Source organism: Asterias rubens, chromosome 11 (assembly GCF_902459465.1).
Source record: "Asterias rubens chromosome 11, eAstRub1.3, whole genome shotgun sequence".
Taxonomy (NCBI): domain Eukaryota; kingdom Metazoa; phylum Echinodermata; class Asteroidea; order Forcipulatida; family Asteriidae; genus Asterias; species Asterias rubens.
In genome coordinates this window covers 9225468-9243088 of record NC_047072.1, presented here as the reverse complement: position 1 = coordinate 9243088, position 17621 = coordinate 9225468, and the positions used below count along the sequence as shown (strand labels likewise).

The following is a 17621-nucleotide window of genomic DNA, read 5'->3' as shown; positions in this document are numbered from 1 at the left end:
ACAACCTCGTCTCGTTGTTGTTGCATTGAGCTTGTGCAAGAAGAAAGTGTAGATTATGTCACAAAAAATTTTTTATTTTTATTCTGTCGAACTTTTGCGCTCAAAAATCTGTTCATGCAGATAAAGTTGAGGAAATTCAGACGGGGGAAAAGGGTGGGGAAAAAAGTTAGAATCTTCCAACACTTGAGGGCTCTTTTCTTCAGCAACCTGACGGTTGCTTTTTAATAGATGTGCACATCGGTATAATGTAACGAGTTTTGTGATTGGACACTGCTTTTTTATTACGTCATTTCTTATTGAACTTTATACCAATGAAACCGAGACAGCAAGGTCGCATTTCTTTTGGCAAAAATGTCCTACACTTTTTCTTGTATCTTTTTGTTGCTAACCATGGATAAGCACAAAAATTGTGGATATTATGGGCTATATTATTATGCACCCGAAATGTATATAAACACAGCTTCAGTGCATGGTGTGGTGTGCCATTGGCCCTGATCATAGATTTAGTTGTGTCTTAGTTTTATGGTAATTTTCATGAATAAGTAATCATATGGCCTTATAAGATAATTAAAGACACTGGACACCTTAATTTTGATAATTGTCAAAGACAAGACCAGTCTTCTCACTTAGTGTATCTCATCATAATTTTTCACAAAATAATAAACCTGTGAAAAGTTGGACTCAATAGTTGGTCATCGATGTTGCGAGATAATAATGGACGTAAAAACGCCCTTGTCACACGAAGTTGTGTGCTTTCAAATGCTTGATTTTGAGACCTCAAAATCTAATTCTGAGCTCGAAATCAAATTCAAATAATTATTTGAGTGGACATTGGGGCCTACTTCTTTCTCGAAAACTACGTTACTTCAGAGGGAGCCGTTTCTCACAATCAACGGCTCTCCACCATTCCATTGCTTGTTATACCAAGTAAAATGTTATGCTCAAACAATAAGTTTGGGTAATTACCAATAGTGTATATAGTGCCATGATGCAAGGAGTGGTGAATGAAAACAATTGTGATGGTGATGTTGATGTGTGATGAGTGACACTGGTGTCCATTGCACAGTCTGTGGGTGTCAATTGATAAAGCAGTGATTGAGAAAAGTTATTGGAGTGACGTCAGGGTCAGGATTGAAACAGAATTTTATTGGAAATGTGGTAATTTCTGTTGAGTGTCAAAGTCACGACGTCTCTGCAATACCGCGGACGCTTCTGCTTATACGGCGCTTAATCTATGCCGCAGCGCACATCCACCGCCTGAGAGAGACACGAATTTGGGCTTTAGTGCCCACTTTCAAAAAGCCTGTAAGCACAGTGTGCTAAGCACGGGAAAGTCTTGCTTAGCTGAAACAGGGTTACCAACAACCTAAGATTGCTTCGAAACTGGTTCCAAGCCAATTACATTACGTTTATCGGACTGGTGCCCCACTCCATTTTGCTTGGCAAAGAAATTTTGTCAATTAAAATTGCCTGCTTATTATGAAATTTGGCCCAGATGGCGTCAGAACGCGATATGTTACGTATATAGAGCATTGCTGTATGGGTTACTGTAGGATTCTCTCTCAGGCAAGTTGCGCCACTTGTTACCTGACAAGCACCGTATCGAATACCTGATGTCCACGGACTCTCGGGGCAATTTACACACCCTTCAGAGGTCCCAGGTCCGTGAACATAAACTCTTCACGCTCGAGTTAGAGCGATCCCTCGTGGAATCACGTGACATGAGATTGAGGGGGCGTTAAAATTAAACATCAGCGGTGGCAACTGGAGCATTATTTTTACCTGGTTGTTCTTCTTGCTTGCCATACGCTTAGTCACTCAGTTGCAGTGGCAGAAGGGCCTGCTACCAACCAGTGCCTGCAGTCCGAGGACTGGCAAGGGAACACACAAACGAGAGGTGATGGGCCGGCAATGGTGCCAAAATCAACAGTGTTTGCACGCGTCTGGTCTTTGCTGCATATGGTGCCGAATTGATGCCCAGGCAAGGAGAGCTCTTCAAAGATCACCAGACACGTCGCAACCTGCTGCATTGTTTCTTTCCTCATCCCCTTGTGTCGTGCATTAGGTGTGATTTATCACATGCTGTGCTAATTCACTTTTGGCGTATTTTCCCCTTGCGGTGTTTCTATAATGATTGTATGCCGCCGCCGTCATGTGTAACATTTTGCCATTTGCATTGCCAGTCGATAATTTTTTCCTCAACCAGAGCCATCCAGGGCCCAATTTCATAGAGCTGCTAAGCACAAAAATTTGCTAAGCATGAAATTTCTTCCTTGATAAAAAAAACAAGATTACCATCAAAATTTCCACGTGATTATCAGGATAAGCAAACAACAGCTATCAAGCAATATGCAACAAATGGAAATTTGGTTGGTAATCCTGTTTTTATCAAGGAAGAAATTTCATGCATAGCAATTTGTTGTGCTTAGCAGCGCTATGAAATTGGGCCCTGGGCTGCGTGACCCGGTCCCGTTGTGCAGTGTAACAAGAAGATAATAACAATAAGCACCAAAACTTAGGGCTAAAGGAACACGTTTCCTTGGATCGGTCGAGTTGGTCTTAAAAAAGCGTTTGTCACCGTTTTTTATAAAATGCATATGGTTAGAAAGATGTTTTAAAAGTAGAATACAATGATCCACACAAATTGGCCTCGAAATTGCTTGGTTTTCCTTTTACTTTACGAACTAAATCGGTCGGCCATAAATTTGACTCCCATATTAATGGCCGACCGTGTTAGCCGACGAGGTAAAAGGAAAACCACGCAATTTCGAGTGATACTTGTGATGTTGATCATTATATTCTACTTTTAAAATATCTATCTAATCATATGCATTTTATAACAAACGGTTTCAAACACTTTTTAAAGACCAACTCGTCCGATCCAAAGCAACGTGTTCCTTAAACAGCAAATGCAAAAGAGCAAATCGGTATGACAAGTTACAGTTTTTAATGAAAATCGAAAGAAAATTGCGATTCGTAACCACAGAAAAGATGACTGACTTTCGAGCTAGGATTCTTCCGTACCGTGGCACCGGAGGAACATCGACAATTTACGTAAACAATAAGGTATAAATATTATTCACGAAGTCGCAAAATGTTTAATTCGTAAATTATTCACGATTTCGGCAGTGTCTCGAATAATTCGTTAATTTGCGATGTGATTATTTAGTTACCTCGTTAATCACGACAACGTTGATAAAAAATAATTATGCTAAAATACTCTTATTGCCTATTCCATTCATACGGACGTTGTTGAACTTAAATCATAAGCAGTATTTTATTAGATTTTGTGTAGGGAGGGCACCCCAGGAGTTTCGTGGCTGTGAACATAAAATGGAAGAACGGGAACAGATTGTCTATCTTTGAGAACAGGGGAAAAACTGTCGACAATTTTCACAAAACGTCGAATGGAACCATCGTCTTTCGAAGCGACAGTGGGTACCACAGCACTAAACGCGTCTCGTTTTGTACTTTGAATTCCCAACAGTTTGAATCTGAGAAGTGTTACTGTCAGTAACGTTTCTTGTGTGTTCTGGTTGTAGACTATTCTTCCTGGCGTGGACACTACTTCTCCCGATTTTCGGCAACACCTCAAAAACACTGCCACCTTTTGAAATGAAACGTTCACCATATTATGAAAAAACACGAGGGTTCCAAATGACCAATCGTTACAGACTTGTATTTAGCACGGGTGGTCATCGGGAATACACCCCCCCCCCCACCCCGTAGATTTGCAGCAAATGAGTGATCAGGATAGCCCATAACCATCGTATGCATCCGACTTGAATAAGATGAAAAGAAAATGCAACAATTGTTCCAGATATGCCCCCCCCCCTCTACCGCTTTTACAATCGACATTTATGTGGCTCAATTTTACAGAGTCCAGTTACCAAAAATTCATTGTTAGCTCGACTCAATAAGAAACACAATTCAGTGACAGATCGTATAAATCGGAATACAAAATGACGGGTGAAACCTCCCACTATACTAAAGGCTACACACATCACAAGAAAGAAGAAAAAAAACCTCCCCTAATAGCTGATTGACGATTTTATAATTTATCGCAATCGGTTTCAATTTACAAGCAGACGGTATACGGCCCAAGAAGCTTCCTCCCGCTCACATTATTTCCTTACTAACTATTATATGAACGCCGTTTCGGATTTCTCGTTTGCCGCAACGGGTGTGGGTATTGTCGTAGGCAGGCAGACCTGGCCCGTTGGACATACACAGAGAGTCGAAAGGGGGGGGGGGGGTGCCTCTGGTGCCTTTGTTATTTTGTTCATGCAAAAAACGTGACAAAGCCTCCGGATTCGGTGATTAAAATACATTGCAGGACGGGCCGGTTGCGCCCCGTACGTCGACTGTGTATACGATTTGGTTTAGTGGCGAACGGCAGAAGGGCGGACTCCGTTGGGTTCGTGTCAGTGTATTATGGACCCCGGCGGCTGTTTGCAACTCCGAATTAATAATTATATTATAATAATAATATAACTCTGAATTTCTTGTCAGTGCATATTTTTTGTTTTGTTTTTTATCCATACACCGATGTGTGTTAGCACTGTATACTCAGTACTTTCCCGTTCTATAGCAGTGTCTTACCAACTAGACTACCGAGATAGCCCGGTGGGTAGAGGCTTCTATTATAAATAGTAATATTGAATATAAATTGCCGGAACCAGAAAACATAATTCTGGCAAGTTTTTGGCTTTTTAAGTCTTCGGGAAAGATTATGCTGGTTCGAAATGTCAGCCCACTATCTATACTACTTTTTACAGTTGTTTTTAGAAAATCTTCAACAAATTAATGTTTGTCAGTGAAATGTTGTACTAAGTTGAATTCTGCCAGGTGAAGTTGCGGGGATTTTGTTAAAATACCTCATGATCTATGCTTGTTTTGTCAGCAAACGGTAAACCAACGGATATGACAGCATGAAATAACATGATCTATAAAAACATTTTTCTTATAACAAAGAACAAAAATTCGCATAGAAATTTACAGTAGTCGCTTCCGTAAACGGTCACTTTAATTGCAAACATAAAACAGTCGTCTGCCTAATGCGTTTACGTTTACTGCACGCACAGCCAACAAGAAAAGCCGTAGGTTGAATAGCGGGGCCCTTGGGCTGTCAAGAAACCTAGCAGGCTCGACGCGTGGCGCTTTTAAAACTAAAGCAGTGATAGCGCACGACAATGTTTGTTCACACACATTTCGAATGTCGTCCCGCCATATGTCTACCAGTGAGCCGCTGTTGCGTTTTGGAAACAATCAGTGGGGACCCCACATCTAGAAAACAAATCACATCTGACATGCGCACATGGGAGGTGAGGATAAGTTTGAGCCAATCCAGTGGCATGTACTAAAGGACGTTTGGTGGTCGTTCACGTAAGACGGCCTGTGATTAGCTGCCAAGTTATCAAGATGGTAATGAAGCTTCTTTTTTCCCCGAACCTCACTGACAGTAAATCAAAGGAGTGGACCTTGTGTTATGAATGGTTCGACAGTCCCTCTCGGTTTTGAACTACAAAGATTGGATGAAGTTAAACTCATCCGTTCTGCTCCTTCACCGCACGTGGATGCCACAAAAGGAGGGTATTTAAGAGCAAGTGTCCGGGGCAAATTGAGATTATCAACTGACGAGGGCACACCGCTTGACTTTATTTGCAGCCGGAACTCTGTTGCGGACGACCGGACGGAAGCAAACGAGTAGTAGTACAGGATGTTGTTGTCGACTGAGAGGACCGTACAGGAAATGGATGCGAGTACCGCAAACACTCCACCGAAGACGAGCCGATTTCCCGTCGGGGCAATGTCGAGCTGTTCACCCGCTGGGTCTGACTCGGGTGCCGAGTTCAGCGACGATGCTATGTCCGTGGACTCCACCGCGCTGTTGCAATCCTCTGATTTATCTTCGTCGCCATTGCTGAACATTGACAGTAAGGAGAAAATGAGTGCTTCGGCAGGGGGAAAAGCAGCCCGTTCTAAACATCTCGGAGTGGCCCACCGTCTCCTCAACCACGCGGACATCACCCGCAACCCATCTAAGATTCTGACCGAGGAGGAGATGCACTATCTACGGCTGAAGATCAACAGCCGTGAACGCAAACGGATGCACGATCTGAACACGGCATTGGACGGACTTAGAGAAGTCATGCCGTACGCACACGGACCGTCCGTTCGTAAACTTTCCAAGATCGCCACCCTCCTCCTTGCCAAGAACTATATATTGATGCTCTCCAGCAGTCTCGAAGATATGCGTAGGCTTTTGGGGGAGGTGTACCAAGGGTCGCACCCACCACAAATACCCACCGGACAATCAAGCGTGGGGCTCGGGTCATCGCCAACGCTGCCCCCGTCCCCAACCCGCTCGGCTTACTTCCCAGCGTCTTCTACACCCCTTGCCCCCGTGCCGAAGACTCTCTTGCTTTCGACACCTCTTTGCTCGACGACCCAACACTCAGCCCCCGAGAAAAACGCCTCATCACAACCCAGCTCGACGGTGTTCAGGACATTTGGGGAGTCCCCGGTTGAACGACACGGAATCTCGTCTTTGCCCGGCCGACCACCCTTGCCGACAGCGCCAAGTTTCGGCCTTTACAACGGCTGGTCTATGCCGTGCTCCTGTGCCCAGTGCAAGGCTAATCCCAACGGCAGCTTGTCGGCACAGCACCGCGGTTTACACGGAGTGTCGGCATTTTCTGCCACAGAACTGATCAGACCAACAAAGTGAACTTTGTACCTGAAACCTGTTAATATTATTTTCCATAACTTTTGTATTTTAATAATAATTACAATCCATACACCTCATGCGATTGTATTTTTGTAACAGTTGACATAGTTGTTCCTTTACAAAGATGTAGAAGTCTGTATCATTTTGAGCGGCTGTGATGTGTACACGAAAATACACGAAAGATTGGAATGTATTGTGAAAAGTATAGTGTGAGGGTCATTTCATTATGTTGAGATTCCTTTAAAATTTACCCAGTCTGGTTGTAAGGTCTTGGGGAAACTGATGGCAATTTAGTGTTTCCTCGGTAATGTGAAAACTTTCAAAATAAATATTGGACTAATAATCATAGGCCTACCCTAATTCATTGGAACCATGCACTTAAAGGCAGTGGACACTATTGGTAATTACTCAAAATAATTATCAGCATAAAACCTCACTTGGTAATGAGTAATGGGGAGAGGTTGATAGTATAAAACATTGTGAGAAACGGCTCCCTCTGGATGAAGTGACGTAGTTTTCGAGAAAGAAATAATTGTCCACGAATTTGATTTCGAGAACTCAGATTTAGAATTAATTTGAGGTCTCGAAATCAAGCATCTGAAAGCACATAACTTCGTGTGACAAGGGTGTTTTTTCTTTCATAGTTATCTCGCAACTTTGAGCTCAAGTTTTCACAGGTTTGTTATTTTATGCATAATGTTGAGATACACCAAGCGAGAAGACTGGTCTTTGACAATATTACCAATTAGTGTCCAGTGTCTTTAATAACCATCACATTCATTTGGGGAAGTATGAGCAAACTTGTTACAGACTCAAGTGTATGTACAGTGTCCTTTGCATTCTTGTCATATTGGTCCAATTTTCAGATGAAGTAGTACTAGCTTGAATTTAATTTACCAACTGAACGAATTTTGACAGATGGTGAAGCTGTTTAAACAGAAAACATACAGAAACCGTTTCACACAATGTTGATGACAGCCATCGCACACTTGTGTACTGGCTGTCATTATACTTACATTAATTACGAACAAAACTATGAAGTTGAGATAATTGTCAAGAACCCAAATAATGATTCATTTGATTCATTAGTTTTTAATTAATACAATTCATTGACGGTTTATGTCTGGTACAACATTCAACTCTCTCGATTCTCTTTAAATATCTGTTAACATTCAAGTCGGATCAAATCGGCAGAATCGGACATCATTTCAAAGCAAATTGCGGCTAAGGTCATACAGCTCACCCCAACTGCTATTTTTATCAATAATCTTTTGGTTTCAAAAAATAATTGTTTTACAAAGAAGGAAAATCGTGTACAAATTTATTGACAGTTTGATGATTTCACTTTGACAAGGAAAAATTATTGGAAATTAGTAATGTTAAATAAAAACCAATCATCACCCGGATGTGGTTCTGCAGTATACATTTTGATACGTCTAGATAAAACGCGAAAGGTACTTACACATTCTTTTATACCATTATAGGCCAACAATTAATGTTGTACCGTTTTTCATAAACTTTTAATCCGATTTTTTTTAACTCCGGAGGCGTCACCTATAAAAAACATTATTTACTCGACATTGTGTTTGAATCAAAATTTGGATGAAATTTGTTTACACTTTGTATTATATTATGTAAATAAACCAAAAAAATAAATCATTACAATAACTTGCTTAACTCTTGTTTTCCTGTCTAATGTCTAAACTGCAATTTTTATGTCCTTCATTGTTAAGTTTTTATGTGACCAGCATCGACTTGGGATGGGCATGTTGTGTTGGCCCGATTGTGTGATTTTTATATTATTTTATACATATACTTATATTTATATTTATTTGGGGTGGGGGGGGGGGGGGGGGGGGAGCGCACAGCAATGCTAATCCGATGGCGATCGAAGACGACAGATTAAATTTGTTAAATTTTAGCACAGTACTAAATACGCCCATCCCATCCAGTCACAATGAACGCCAGCCTCAGATATAGGGCACTTTCCCGCCCGAACCCGCCCCACCCAAGAATTTCCCATTTTGTAAACTTTCCAGGGTAGGGCCGTTCGAACTGGGAACTTTGATTTCGCTGGTGCAGATTGAAACTATCCTTTAGGCGAGCGGTGAACCTTTCAATGAGACCTATGAAAATACCACTTATAATGCTTTGTATTGAGGACAGCAGAGAGTGTAATAATAGAGAGTTTAGTAGCCGGGGGGGGGGGGGGTGGGGGTTGAGGGTAATGGACCCACCCCACGAGCACATACATGGGGTACCGGTCAACTCGGTCCGAAGCCCATTTACACATCATTTGAAAGCTTTGTATTGGGGACCAAGAGCTAAACAGTGTGGCCGGCGGGATGGGGGGGGGGGGGGGGGGGGGGGGGGGCAGGCAAGACAGGGGAACCCCCTTCCCTGGTTACGCCCACTGAGTTCAACTCATTGAAAGTGGTCTATTGGTGGCGCTATTCAGCGCGCACGTGGACGAGGAGCGTATGAAAACATTCGGAAGATTGGTTAGTTTTGTTCATTATTTGCTGTGTGTGTCCTACCAAAATTCAAGCATGGCCGACCGCAAGAGTAGTAAGGGGACTGGGAGGAGAATCAAGCCACGCAGCGCACAGCCGTGTGATAATAAGCATGAGGTAGGCAAGGAGGCCGGGGTGGTTCTGAAAAGAACTGTTGGTTTCAACTCGACGTTTCGATCAGTATGCTCTGAAGTCTGATGAGACGATCAGAGCATACTGATCGAAACGTCGAGTTGAAACAAACAGTTCTTTTTGAACCACCCCAACTCATTAGAGATAGTCATTACATGGTGTTACTGCAAACCTTTCTATATCGCATTTCCACCATGCAAAGTTTCAAACCCTACTTAATGTTAAACATAATTAGTTATGGTTTTCATGTATCAGAGTTTCTATTATTTTTACTAGAGTTTTAATAATATACATGTATGGGGGTTCCAGTCAAAACATTTTTAGCATATACATATGCGAGGGACAGTGTGTGCTTCCACACACACAGCGGACACTTAATGCACAATTGTGTGTGCTCCTGTATATAAACAACTATTAATTATCTTGATCTTTTTGGGGCCTGTACTCACAGTAGCCTACAGTGTAGGCCTATCCACTGTTTTGATGATCAATAACCAATTGGCATGTTAGCTTACAAAAAAATCAAATTGGAAGGTGAGTAGCTAGTCATTGCCTTTTTGGTCACTTTGGTCACTCAGTTGCGATAACGTAACCCTTCCTCCTGACTGCGGGAGGAGGGCTACGTTATTGCAACTATCATGAGCTATTTAATATTTGGTCACTGGAGCCCCTTGATTTTGAAATGTTCTAGAAATGTTCCCTCATCATTGATCAATAATCTTATGAGTTCCATTAGTTAGCCCATGGAATTGGACCTGGTGGTAGGAAGGACGCATTGTATTCTGCAGTAGAGGAGTCCAACCTGGGTTAACTTGTCAGTAAATCACTAATGCCCTTTATAGGAAAACTATCCTGCCACAAGTAACAAGAGTATTTTTTAAACTTTTAAATTACACTGCACTATCGTGCCTGTACTGTTCATCTGTTTGTATTTTTGTGGACAGGTTGAAGAAGAAAGTCAGTCTGAATCTCAGCGTGCTGATGGGAAGAAGAGGAAGCCCAAGCCCAGTGCAGTATCAACCACTTTTGATTGTAAATAAACCCTACCACCAGGGCCCAATTTCATAGAGCTGCTAAGCACAAAAATCTGCTTAGCATGAAATTTCTTCCTTGAGAAAAACAGGATTACCAACAAAATTTCCATTTGTTGCATATTGCTTGTTACTGGTATTCAGCTGATGTTTGCTCATCCTGAAAATCATGTGGAAATTTTGTCGGTAATCCTGTTTTTATCGAGGCAGAAATTTCATGCTAAGCAAATTTTTGTGCTTAGCAGCTCTATGAAATTGGGCCCAGTACCTAGAGCCAGTAACTTGGGGCTGTACTCCTGTTTTTTGAAATTTGTAATTATTGGTCGTACAAATTTTGACAAAAGGAGTGCAGTCGTGCGCCCCAGTTACTGGGTCTAACCAGTAGGCCTACCCTACTCCTAGCAAAGTCCAAAACACAATTCCACTAGAACAATAACAAAAGAACCCAAACTATAACAAAATAACCCAAACAATAACAAAAGAACCCAAACACTATTTATTACAGTGCTTCACACACATGTGTGTAGAGCAATTTAGTCAGTACTGTGTAAGGGAAAAAACAAATAAGATTTTTCTTCTTTGGTGATGGATTTTTAAAAAGCCTCAAAGATTGTTACCTTTAAAAGTAATATTTTGGAAAAATAGTTAAACAATTTTTTCCATTATCCAACAAGTCCAAAGCCTCTTGTAAAACTGTTTGCATTTTTTTAAACCAGGCAAGTCGAGTGGTGACATCAGTGAACCAGCAAGCAGCCTAGTTCCTCCTTGTAAAAAATCTAGAACCTCATTAGAAGAAAGACATGGACAACAGAAAGGGAACGGGTCTAGAAAAGAGGAGAAGTTACTGAAAATATCGAAACAAAATAAAAAGGAGAATGGTGACAAACAATCCTGCGATTTTGATTCTCTGGACGTATCTAGTCCAGAGAGGCTTCTCAGTTCCTTACTCAGCCCAGAGGTTAGCCTGGAGTCATTCTTTGAGGGGTACTGGGAGAAGAAACCCCTGGTTGTGCATCGTGGAGGGGATCAGACATCGGCTAGCTATTACGGAGTCAACTTTACCAGGGAGGCACTGTTTCAGATACTCTCTGAGAAGAAGGTGGACTTTCTGAAGGACGTAAACGTCTGCAGGTACAGTTTACGAGCTTGTAATGTGGCATGTTGTTATTGCTGGGTAGTGTGAGTGCCATCGGATTCGAGTTCTGGTAGCTGAGTCATCAGGGCGTGGATTTGAATCCTGGTCATGACGCTCAAGTCCCTTTTTAAAGCAAGACACTTACTACATTTGTATAATTGCTTCTCTTCTCCCAGGTGTAAATGGGTATCTGTGAAGGCAGAGATGGTTCTTTCTAGGTCTTATACATTGTAAGTCCTTTCTGATCTGAGCCAACTAGGTCTTTCTACATGTAGGTCTTACTAATCTTTTTGCTCTGAGCCAATTTAGTCTTTCTAGGTCTTTAAGTCCTTTCTCCTCTGAGCTGACTAGGTCTTTCTAGGTCTTACTAATCTTTTCTGCTCTGAGCCAATTGAGTCTTTCTTGGGCTTAAAAGTCATTTCTTCCCGGAGCCGACTGTTTTTTTTCTAGGTATTATAAGTCCAACAATATTGTTCACATACTTTTTTTAAATTTGTAAAACATTAATTAAGTCTGCTTATTTTGTAGAAAGGAGGAGTTATGTAATTTGTATTTTTCTGACAGATATGTAGACTCCAATCGGGAAGAGTTAAACAAAACGGGCAGAGCGACTGCTGGAAAAATCAGAACTCTGTTTGACCAGAAGAAAGCAACTCTACAGTTTCATCAGCCCCAGAGGTTTCAGGTAACATGTGGGTGAATTTTAAATAATGATTTGTATGTGTCAGGGCCAAGCAGTTAAGAGCACCTGACTCAAGCTCTGGTGATTCTAGTCGGCATAGTGTTGGTTCGACTCCCAGTCGTGGCACGTGTGTCCTTGAGCAAGATGCTTTACCACACAAGAACCTACACACTTTATGGAAGATTTTGGAATAATGTTTATTATCTTAAATTACCAAACATTGATGTTCAATTGTTGACTGTGAGTCAGGTCTTTTAATTGTGTTAAGTATCAAATTATACTCCCCATCATAAGACTAAGATAAATTTTTCCCTCAGTGCTTGGTCAGTTAAAAAAAAGTTGACATGTTAAACTTGGTTGAAAGTTCTTTCTCATTCAGATTCTTGTCTTGTACAATTTAATCTGGTTCGATAACAATCTTGTAGTCTTGTGGAATTTTACCCCAACTTGAGCCCTTTTTAAGGACTTTGTGTCTCACAAGCTCTTCGTGTTTGCTTCCAATCAGGACAAGCTGTGGCAAATCTGTGAGCTTCTAGAGAGTTTCTTCAACTCTCTGGTCGGAGCAAACATCTACATGACACCAGGAGGATCCCAAGGCCTGGCTCCACACTATGACGATGTTGAGGTAATTATAAGCCCCGTTCACACTACTATACTCCCCGGGAGGGGGCAACCCTTGGGAATAATGGCCAGCCCTTTCACACTTGGTTCGCTTTACCTCTGATATACCCCGCCGTCGATTTCACAAAGAGTTAGGACTCGTCTTATCTCGAGTTAGGACGAGTAACCCGTCCTAACTTAGGATTAATCTTAAGGTCTGCATGCTACAGTGCAGGGTTGGGACTCGTCCTAAGTCCTAAGATTAGTCTTAAGTTAGGAAGAGTTTTGTGAAATCGACGGCTGGCAAATGGGCATACATGGGAATAGCCAACCCTGCTCTGGAGTAGGGGTAAGCGGTGAAACCCCAGGGTATTCTTGAAACATGCAGCTGAGGAAGCCCTGTGGAATAGCGACCTTGGGTGGGCAGTGTGAAAGTGCCTCTGCTTGTTTCTTTCGTTTTTGTTAGTCTGCCCATCGGGCATCTCACCACAAGCCCCAGCTTCTAGAAGATGCCTCCATTCTTAGTTTTCTGCCTTGTAAAAATATTCTGTTTTAGGTTACTCGGTTTTTTTTTATATTTTTATATTTGTCTATGTACTATTTGGAAACTTTCATGAAGTATGGAAACAAATGTGAGTTTGAAATGAAAAAAAAAAAAATTGTCTGTGTTGCCTTCCCAAATAGGTTCTTATTCTCCAGTTGGAAGGGAGGAAACATTGGCGTTTGTATGCTCCCCCACAAGAACTGCCACGAGACTACAGCAGGGACTTGGATCAGGATGACATCGGTCTCCCAACTCATGACTTCATCCTAGAGGTACCAATCAAAATAAATAAATAAACATTTTGACTATTTGAAAGAAAGAACAAAATACCAGGAGTCTGCCGTTACTAAGGGTTTTTCATTATTCCTGTTGTGCGTCTGTTTAGTTTGTTGTACCATTTTATCTTGCACATTTCCATATGTATTGTTCATCTGGTCCCAATTTTATAAGAGCTGGTTAAGCAGAAAATACTGCTAAGCAAAAATGATCAGTCACAGATTTTACATAGTATTATGGCCGATAAACCTTATTCTGGTAAGCATGCAACTCAATGAAATTTGGACAAGGCCAGTAGGCAATGAGATGTGAAGTACGTTTATCCCTCCACTGTCGTTGTTGATGAGCTGTTAATTCTGTCTGCAGACAGGTGATTTCATGTACTTCCCTCGGGGCACTGTGCACCAGGCTGACACACCAGATGACTGTCCGTATTCGACCCATGTGACCATCAGTACCTACCAAAGATCGTAAGTTATGTTCAAATGTCGCCACAATAATAAAATTGAAGTACTGAGTATAGTGGGTGCGTTCGATTAGCTTCCCCGATCACTCACCCTTTCGTGGTGACGCCATGCACCTCGGGCCAGCCCCAAGTGACCCGTTCCACAAGCAGGGCAATTGGGGCTGACCCGGGTGAGCCTGGAATGATGACCCTGGAATGATGTCAAAGCTATTCGAACGTACCGGGGGAAGATCGGGGTCGACCCGGGGAAGCTAATCGAATGCATCCACAGTGTATAAAACACATTAGTAAATGGGTTATCCCTGATCAAAATTTAACCTCTATTCAATCCGGGTACTCTCGTAAAGATTCCAAACCATTTGAGATTTGTTTTTTTCGACAGATCCTTTGGAGATGTACTGATGCTTGCCATTCCGAATGTCCTCAACTCCGCGATCAATAACTCTCTGGATTTCAGGAAAGGTGTACCAGTGGATTTACTTACTAACAGCGTGAGTTTCTACTTCAAGTGTTCATTCTGAAGACCGTAGAAGGCTCCGCTCTGCTTCTGACGTCACACGCTTACTTGTTCCTCGCTCCTATAAAAAGGTTGGAGACAATCTATTTTTCAATGCAGCTCCTAAGCTTTGGAACCAACTGCCCTGTGACGTGAGAGAAGCAGTGTCTACTTTGATCTTCAAGCGATCTCTCAAAACGTTTTTGTTTCCCCACTGAGAGCCTCTAGTTTTTTTTCTTTAGTTTTGTTTTCTACTAATGTTATTTTGTTTTTCTTGTGAGGCGCTGTGTTAATTGTAGAGTGCCATACATAATGTTTATTATTATTATTATTATTAATATTTAGTAGAGTGAATGAAATAGCCAACAAATTACATGTGTGTGGCGTGTCGTGGCCAATCGGTCTAAATGTAGTTTACTGGACCCAAGCTCTGGTGTTGTCAGCAGCAGAGTGTGGGTTTAATACCCGGTCATGATACTTGTGCCCTTGTTCCTGGTTTGATTGGGGCAGCATATTGTGCCACAGCACCTTGTAAACCATTACATGGTGCTATGTAAGGAGTAGGCCTCATAATTCAAACTAGTCCCACATACCTTGCAGGAAAATACTGTTATGTCAAAGCGCCTTGAGCGTCACTGAGTGACGGATTGGATTAGATAAGATATGCGCGCTTTATAAAAAGCTACTATTATTATTATTATTATTATTATTATTATTTGCCCAAGGTCTCGGTCTCAGTTCCACTGTTCCCTCTTCTCTTTCGTAGGACACTCTCTCTAGCAGCAAGTCATCCTTTCAGCGTCTGCTCGGACAACTCTCCAATCACATTGGAGATCATGTCCAGCAAGCAGCCAATCAGATGGTACTGGACTTTGTAGCCAATCGTCTTCCTCCTTTTAAATTGGACCACGCAGACTCTGGAAGTAAGTTCAGGCTATGAGGAAACAGCTTATTTTATTTTCTAGCCTTTTTTCTTTCTAGGCTAGAAATGTTAATACTGAAGTCCAATTTTATAGAGTTTCATTGCCTATTATTTATTATTTTTATTTATCAGCTTCATTGCTAAAAATTGAAACTTCCTTCTGGGCCATGGGCACTAGGGCAATTCCTGGTCTCCTCTCCAATTGGGTTCTTGGCTAGTGCAGTGATTTAGCTCACTTTTCTGAGAGTCCTTGGCTTCACAAGGATTCAAGGCTTCACAACCAGAATCAATAAATGAAATTGGTATTCACAGATAAAATAACCGACATCGTCCATGTTACGTAAGACTCTAGAATTAGTGTTAGATTTGGGAGGTCGAGGCAACTGTCTGTGACGGTCTGATTTCAAAAGTTTAGTCCCAAAATGAACAATACATTGCGTTCCATAAGCCGCCTGCATCTGTGCTCATGCACTGTGAAGAAAACCAATGTGTCCTTATTCACCCACGGTGGCTCAACCGAACATATTGAAATTTCTCTTCCTCTTTGCCTCATGGCAGACTCTCTAGGTCAAATGCCGACTGAGACTTGTAAAGTCAGACTCAAGTTTCCGAAGCACGTCTTTGTGATGACAGAGACGGAGGATGAGGAGGGGGAGGAGGATGATGACGAGGAGGGGGAAGATGAAGAAGATGATGAAGACGATGAAGGTTTGACTCCAGATGTTGGAGTTAACGAAAAGAACTTGAGTTACGTCGTCGTCAGACACTCGCTGAACAACACAAGAGAGGAGCACATGATGAGCTCAAACCAAGGAACGGTAAGTCTTCATTTTGGAGTGTGACTTTTCGGGTCAGGGTGTCAGTGATACTTTTAAGTATAGGATAATGTCTGAGGTGCGAGTCCTTCGTGGGTGCATACACTGAGGGCATTATGTGATTTAAGCTCCACCTGTGACGCCATGCTATTTTGTTCCAATGCTCCATTTGCTCGCACAAAATATCTCGATATTTTTTAAAGGTACTCATCACACCATTCACGCAAATAGAGCGATGGATGGAGGACAATGTCACAGGCGCTCCGGTAGCCCTTAGCTATCATAGAACTGTACAGCATAATGTGTACCTTTTGGTTTTTGTAGGTTCTAACCAAATTGTTGTAAATGCAGGGTTTGTGAAGATGTTTGCTTTTAACTGAGTGGAGCTATTCAAAATTAACTGTAAAAGTAATATTACAGTTACATGTGCACCTTTAAAAAACAATGATTTATTCATCAATGAACCGCTCTAAGAGTTTGAATAATTTCCCCAATATTTGCAGTCGAATGGATTACGACTCCCCGTCTTGTATCACAAAGCACTTAATCAACTCAAGGAGTCCACAGCCTGGTTGCAGAGTAAGACGTTAAAGCTACCTAAAGAAGACACCAAGAACTTACTCATGTCTCTCTGGGCAGAGGGTCTCCTGGAAGTATCGCAGTAAGTGACCTTTCAACATTAGGCGAGGAACTAGCAAGAACATCTGTGGCCACACCTCAAGGCTCATGAATTACTCCAGATACCAGGGCCCAATTTCATAGAGCTGCTAAGCACACAAATTTTGCTTAGCATGAAATGTTTTCCTTGATAACAGGTTTACCAACCAAATTTCAATTTGTTGCATATTGCTTGTTACTAGTATTCAGCTGTTGTTTGCTTATCCAGAAAGTCATGTGTAAATATGGTTGGTAGTCCTGGTTTTTTTTTGAGACAGGAACTTCATCCTAAGCAAATTTTTGTGCTTAGCAGCTCTATGAAATTGGGCCCAGGCCTGGAATTACACGCAGGCCATGAAAGCCATGGTTTTCGTTGCCCCCTGGTCTAGGGCCTTGGTGCCCTTCCACAGTTTTTAACTGATTTGCCCTTTGCAAAATGACAATAGCCCTGCCCTCTCAAAATGTTTATAAATGAAATTGCAGGCCTGGGATACCAAGCCTAGAGGGACTATCCAGATCCATACAAGTGTGCCTTTGAACTTGCATTCTTTTCATACAGAGTGTGCACTTTCATATTTTGCAGCTGCAGTGTTCCGTTAATGAACTATTATCCTAAGTTGAG

The 17621-nt window shown here is 41.8% G+C and overlaps 2 protein-coding genes across 3 annotated transcripts; both read left to right on the top strand.

Moving 5' to 3' along the window:
- Positions 1 to 5651: 5651 nt before the first annotated feature.
- On the top strand, positions 5652 to 7161 carry LOC117296941 (oligodendrocyte transcription factor 3-like). The gene has a single exon (XM_033780045.1). The coding sequence runs from the start codon at positions 5720 to 5722 to the stop codon at positions 6728 to 6730; it is 1011 nt and encodes a 336-aa protein (XP_033635936.1). The 5' UTR covers positions 5652 to 5719; the 3' UTR covers positions 6731 to 7161.
- Positions 7162 to 9196: 2035 nt separating this feature from the next.
- On the top strand, positions 9197 to 17155 carry LOC117296969 (ribosomal oxygenase 2-like). Of its 2 annotated transcripts, none has more exons than XM_033780072.1 (11): positions 9197 to 9360; positions 10320 to 10383; positions 11123 to 11537; positions 12106 to 12226; positions 12729 to 12848; positions 13508 to 13639; positions 14010 to 14113; positions 14492 to 14600; positions 15372 to 15528; positions 16086 to 16345; positions 16846 to 17155. In XM_033780072.1, exons 1-11 carry the CDS (start codon positions 9211 to 9213, stop codon positions 17005 to 17007), a joined length of 1794 nt encoding a protein of 597 aa, XP_033635963.1. In that variant the 5' UTR covers positions 9197 to 9210; the 3' UTR covers positions 17008 to 17155. The 2 variants fall into 2 exon arrangements, with proteins under 2 accessions (XP_033635963.1, XP_033635962.1); XM_033780071.1 differs by having other exon boundaries at positions 10320 to 10407.
- The last annotated feature ends 466 nt before the right edge of the window (positions 17156 to 17621 follow it).

What these genes read in the sequence shown, in the direction of transcription:
- LOC117296941 (XM_033780045.1), top strand. Translation starts at nt 5,720, where the DNA reads ATGTTGTTGTCGACTGAGAGGACCGTACAGGAAATGGATGCGAGTACC.
- LOC117296969 (XM_033780071.1), top strand. Translation starts at nt 9,211, where the DNA reads ATGAAAACATTCGGAAGATTGGTTAGTTTTGTTCATTATTTGCTGTGT. An exon ending in CACACTATGACGATGTTGAG is followed by an intron (nt 12,849 to 13,507) that starts GTAATTATAAGC and finishes CTTCCCAAATAG; the next exon opens with GTTCTTATTCTCCAGTTGGA. An exon ending in CTCATGACTTCATCCTAGAG is followed by an intron (nt 13,640 to 14,009) that starts GTACCAATCAAA and finishes TTCTGTCTGCAG; the next exon opens with ACAGGTGATTTCATGTACTT.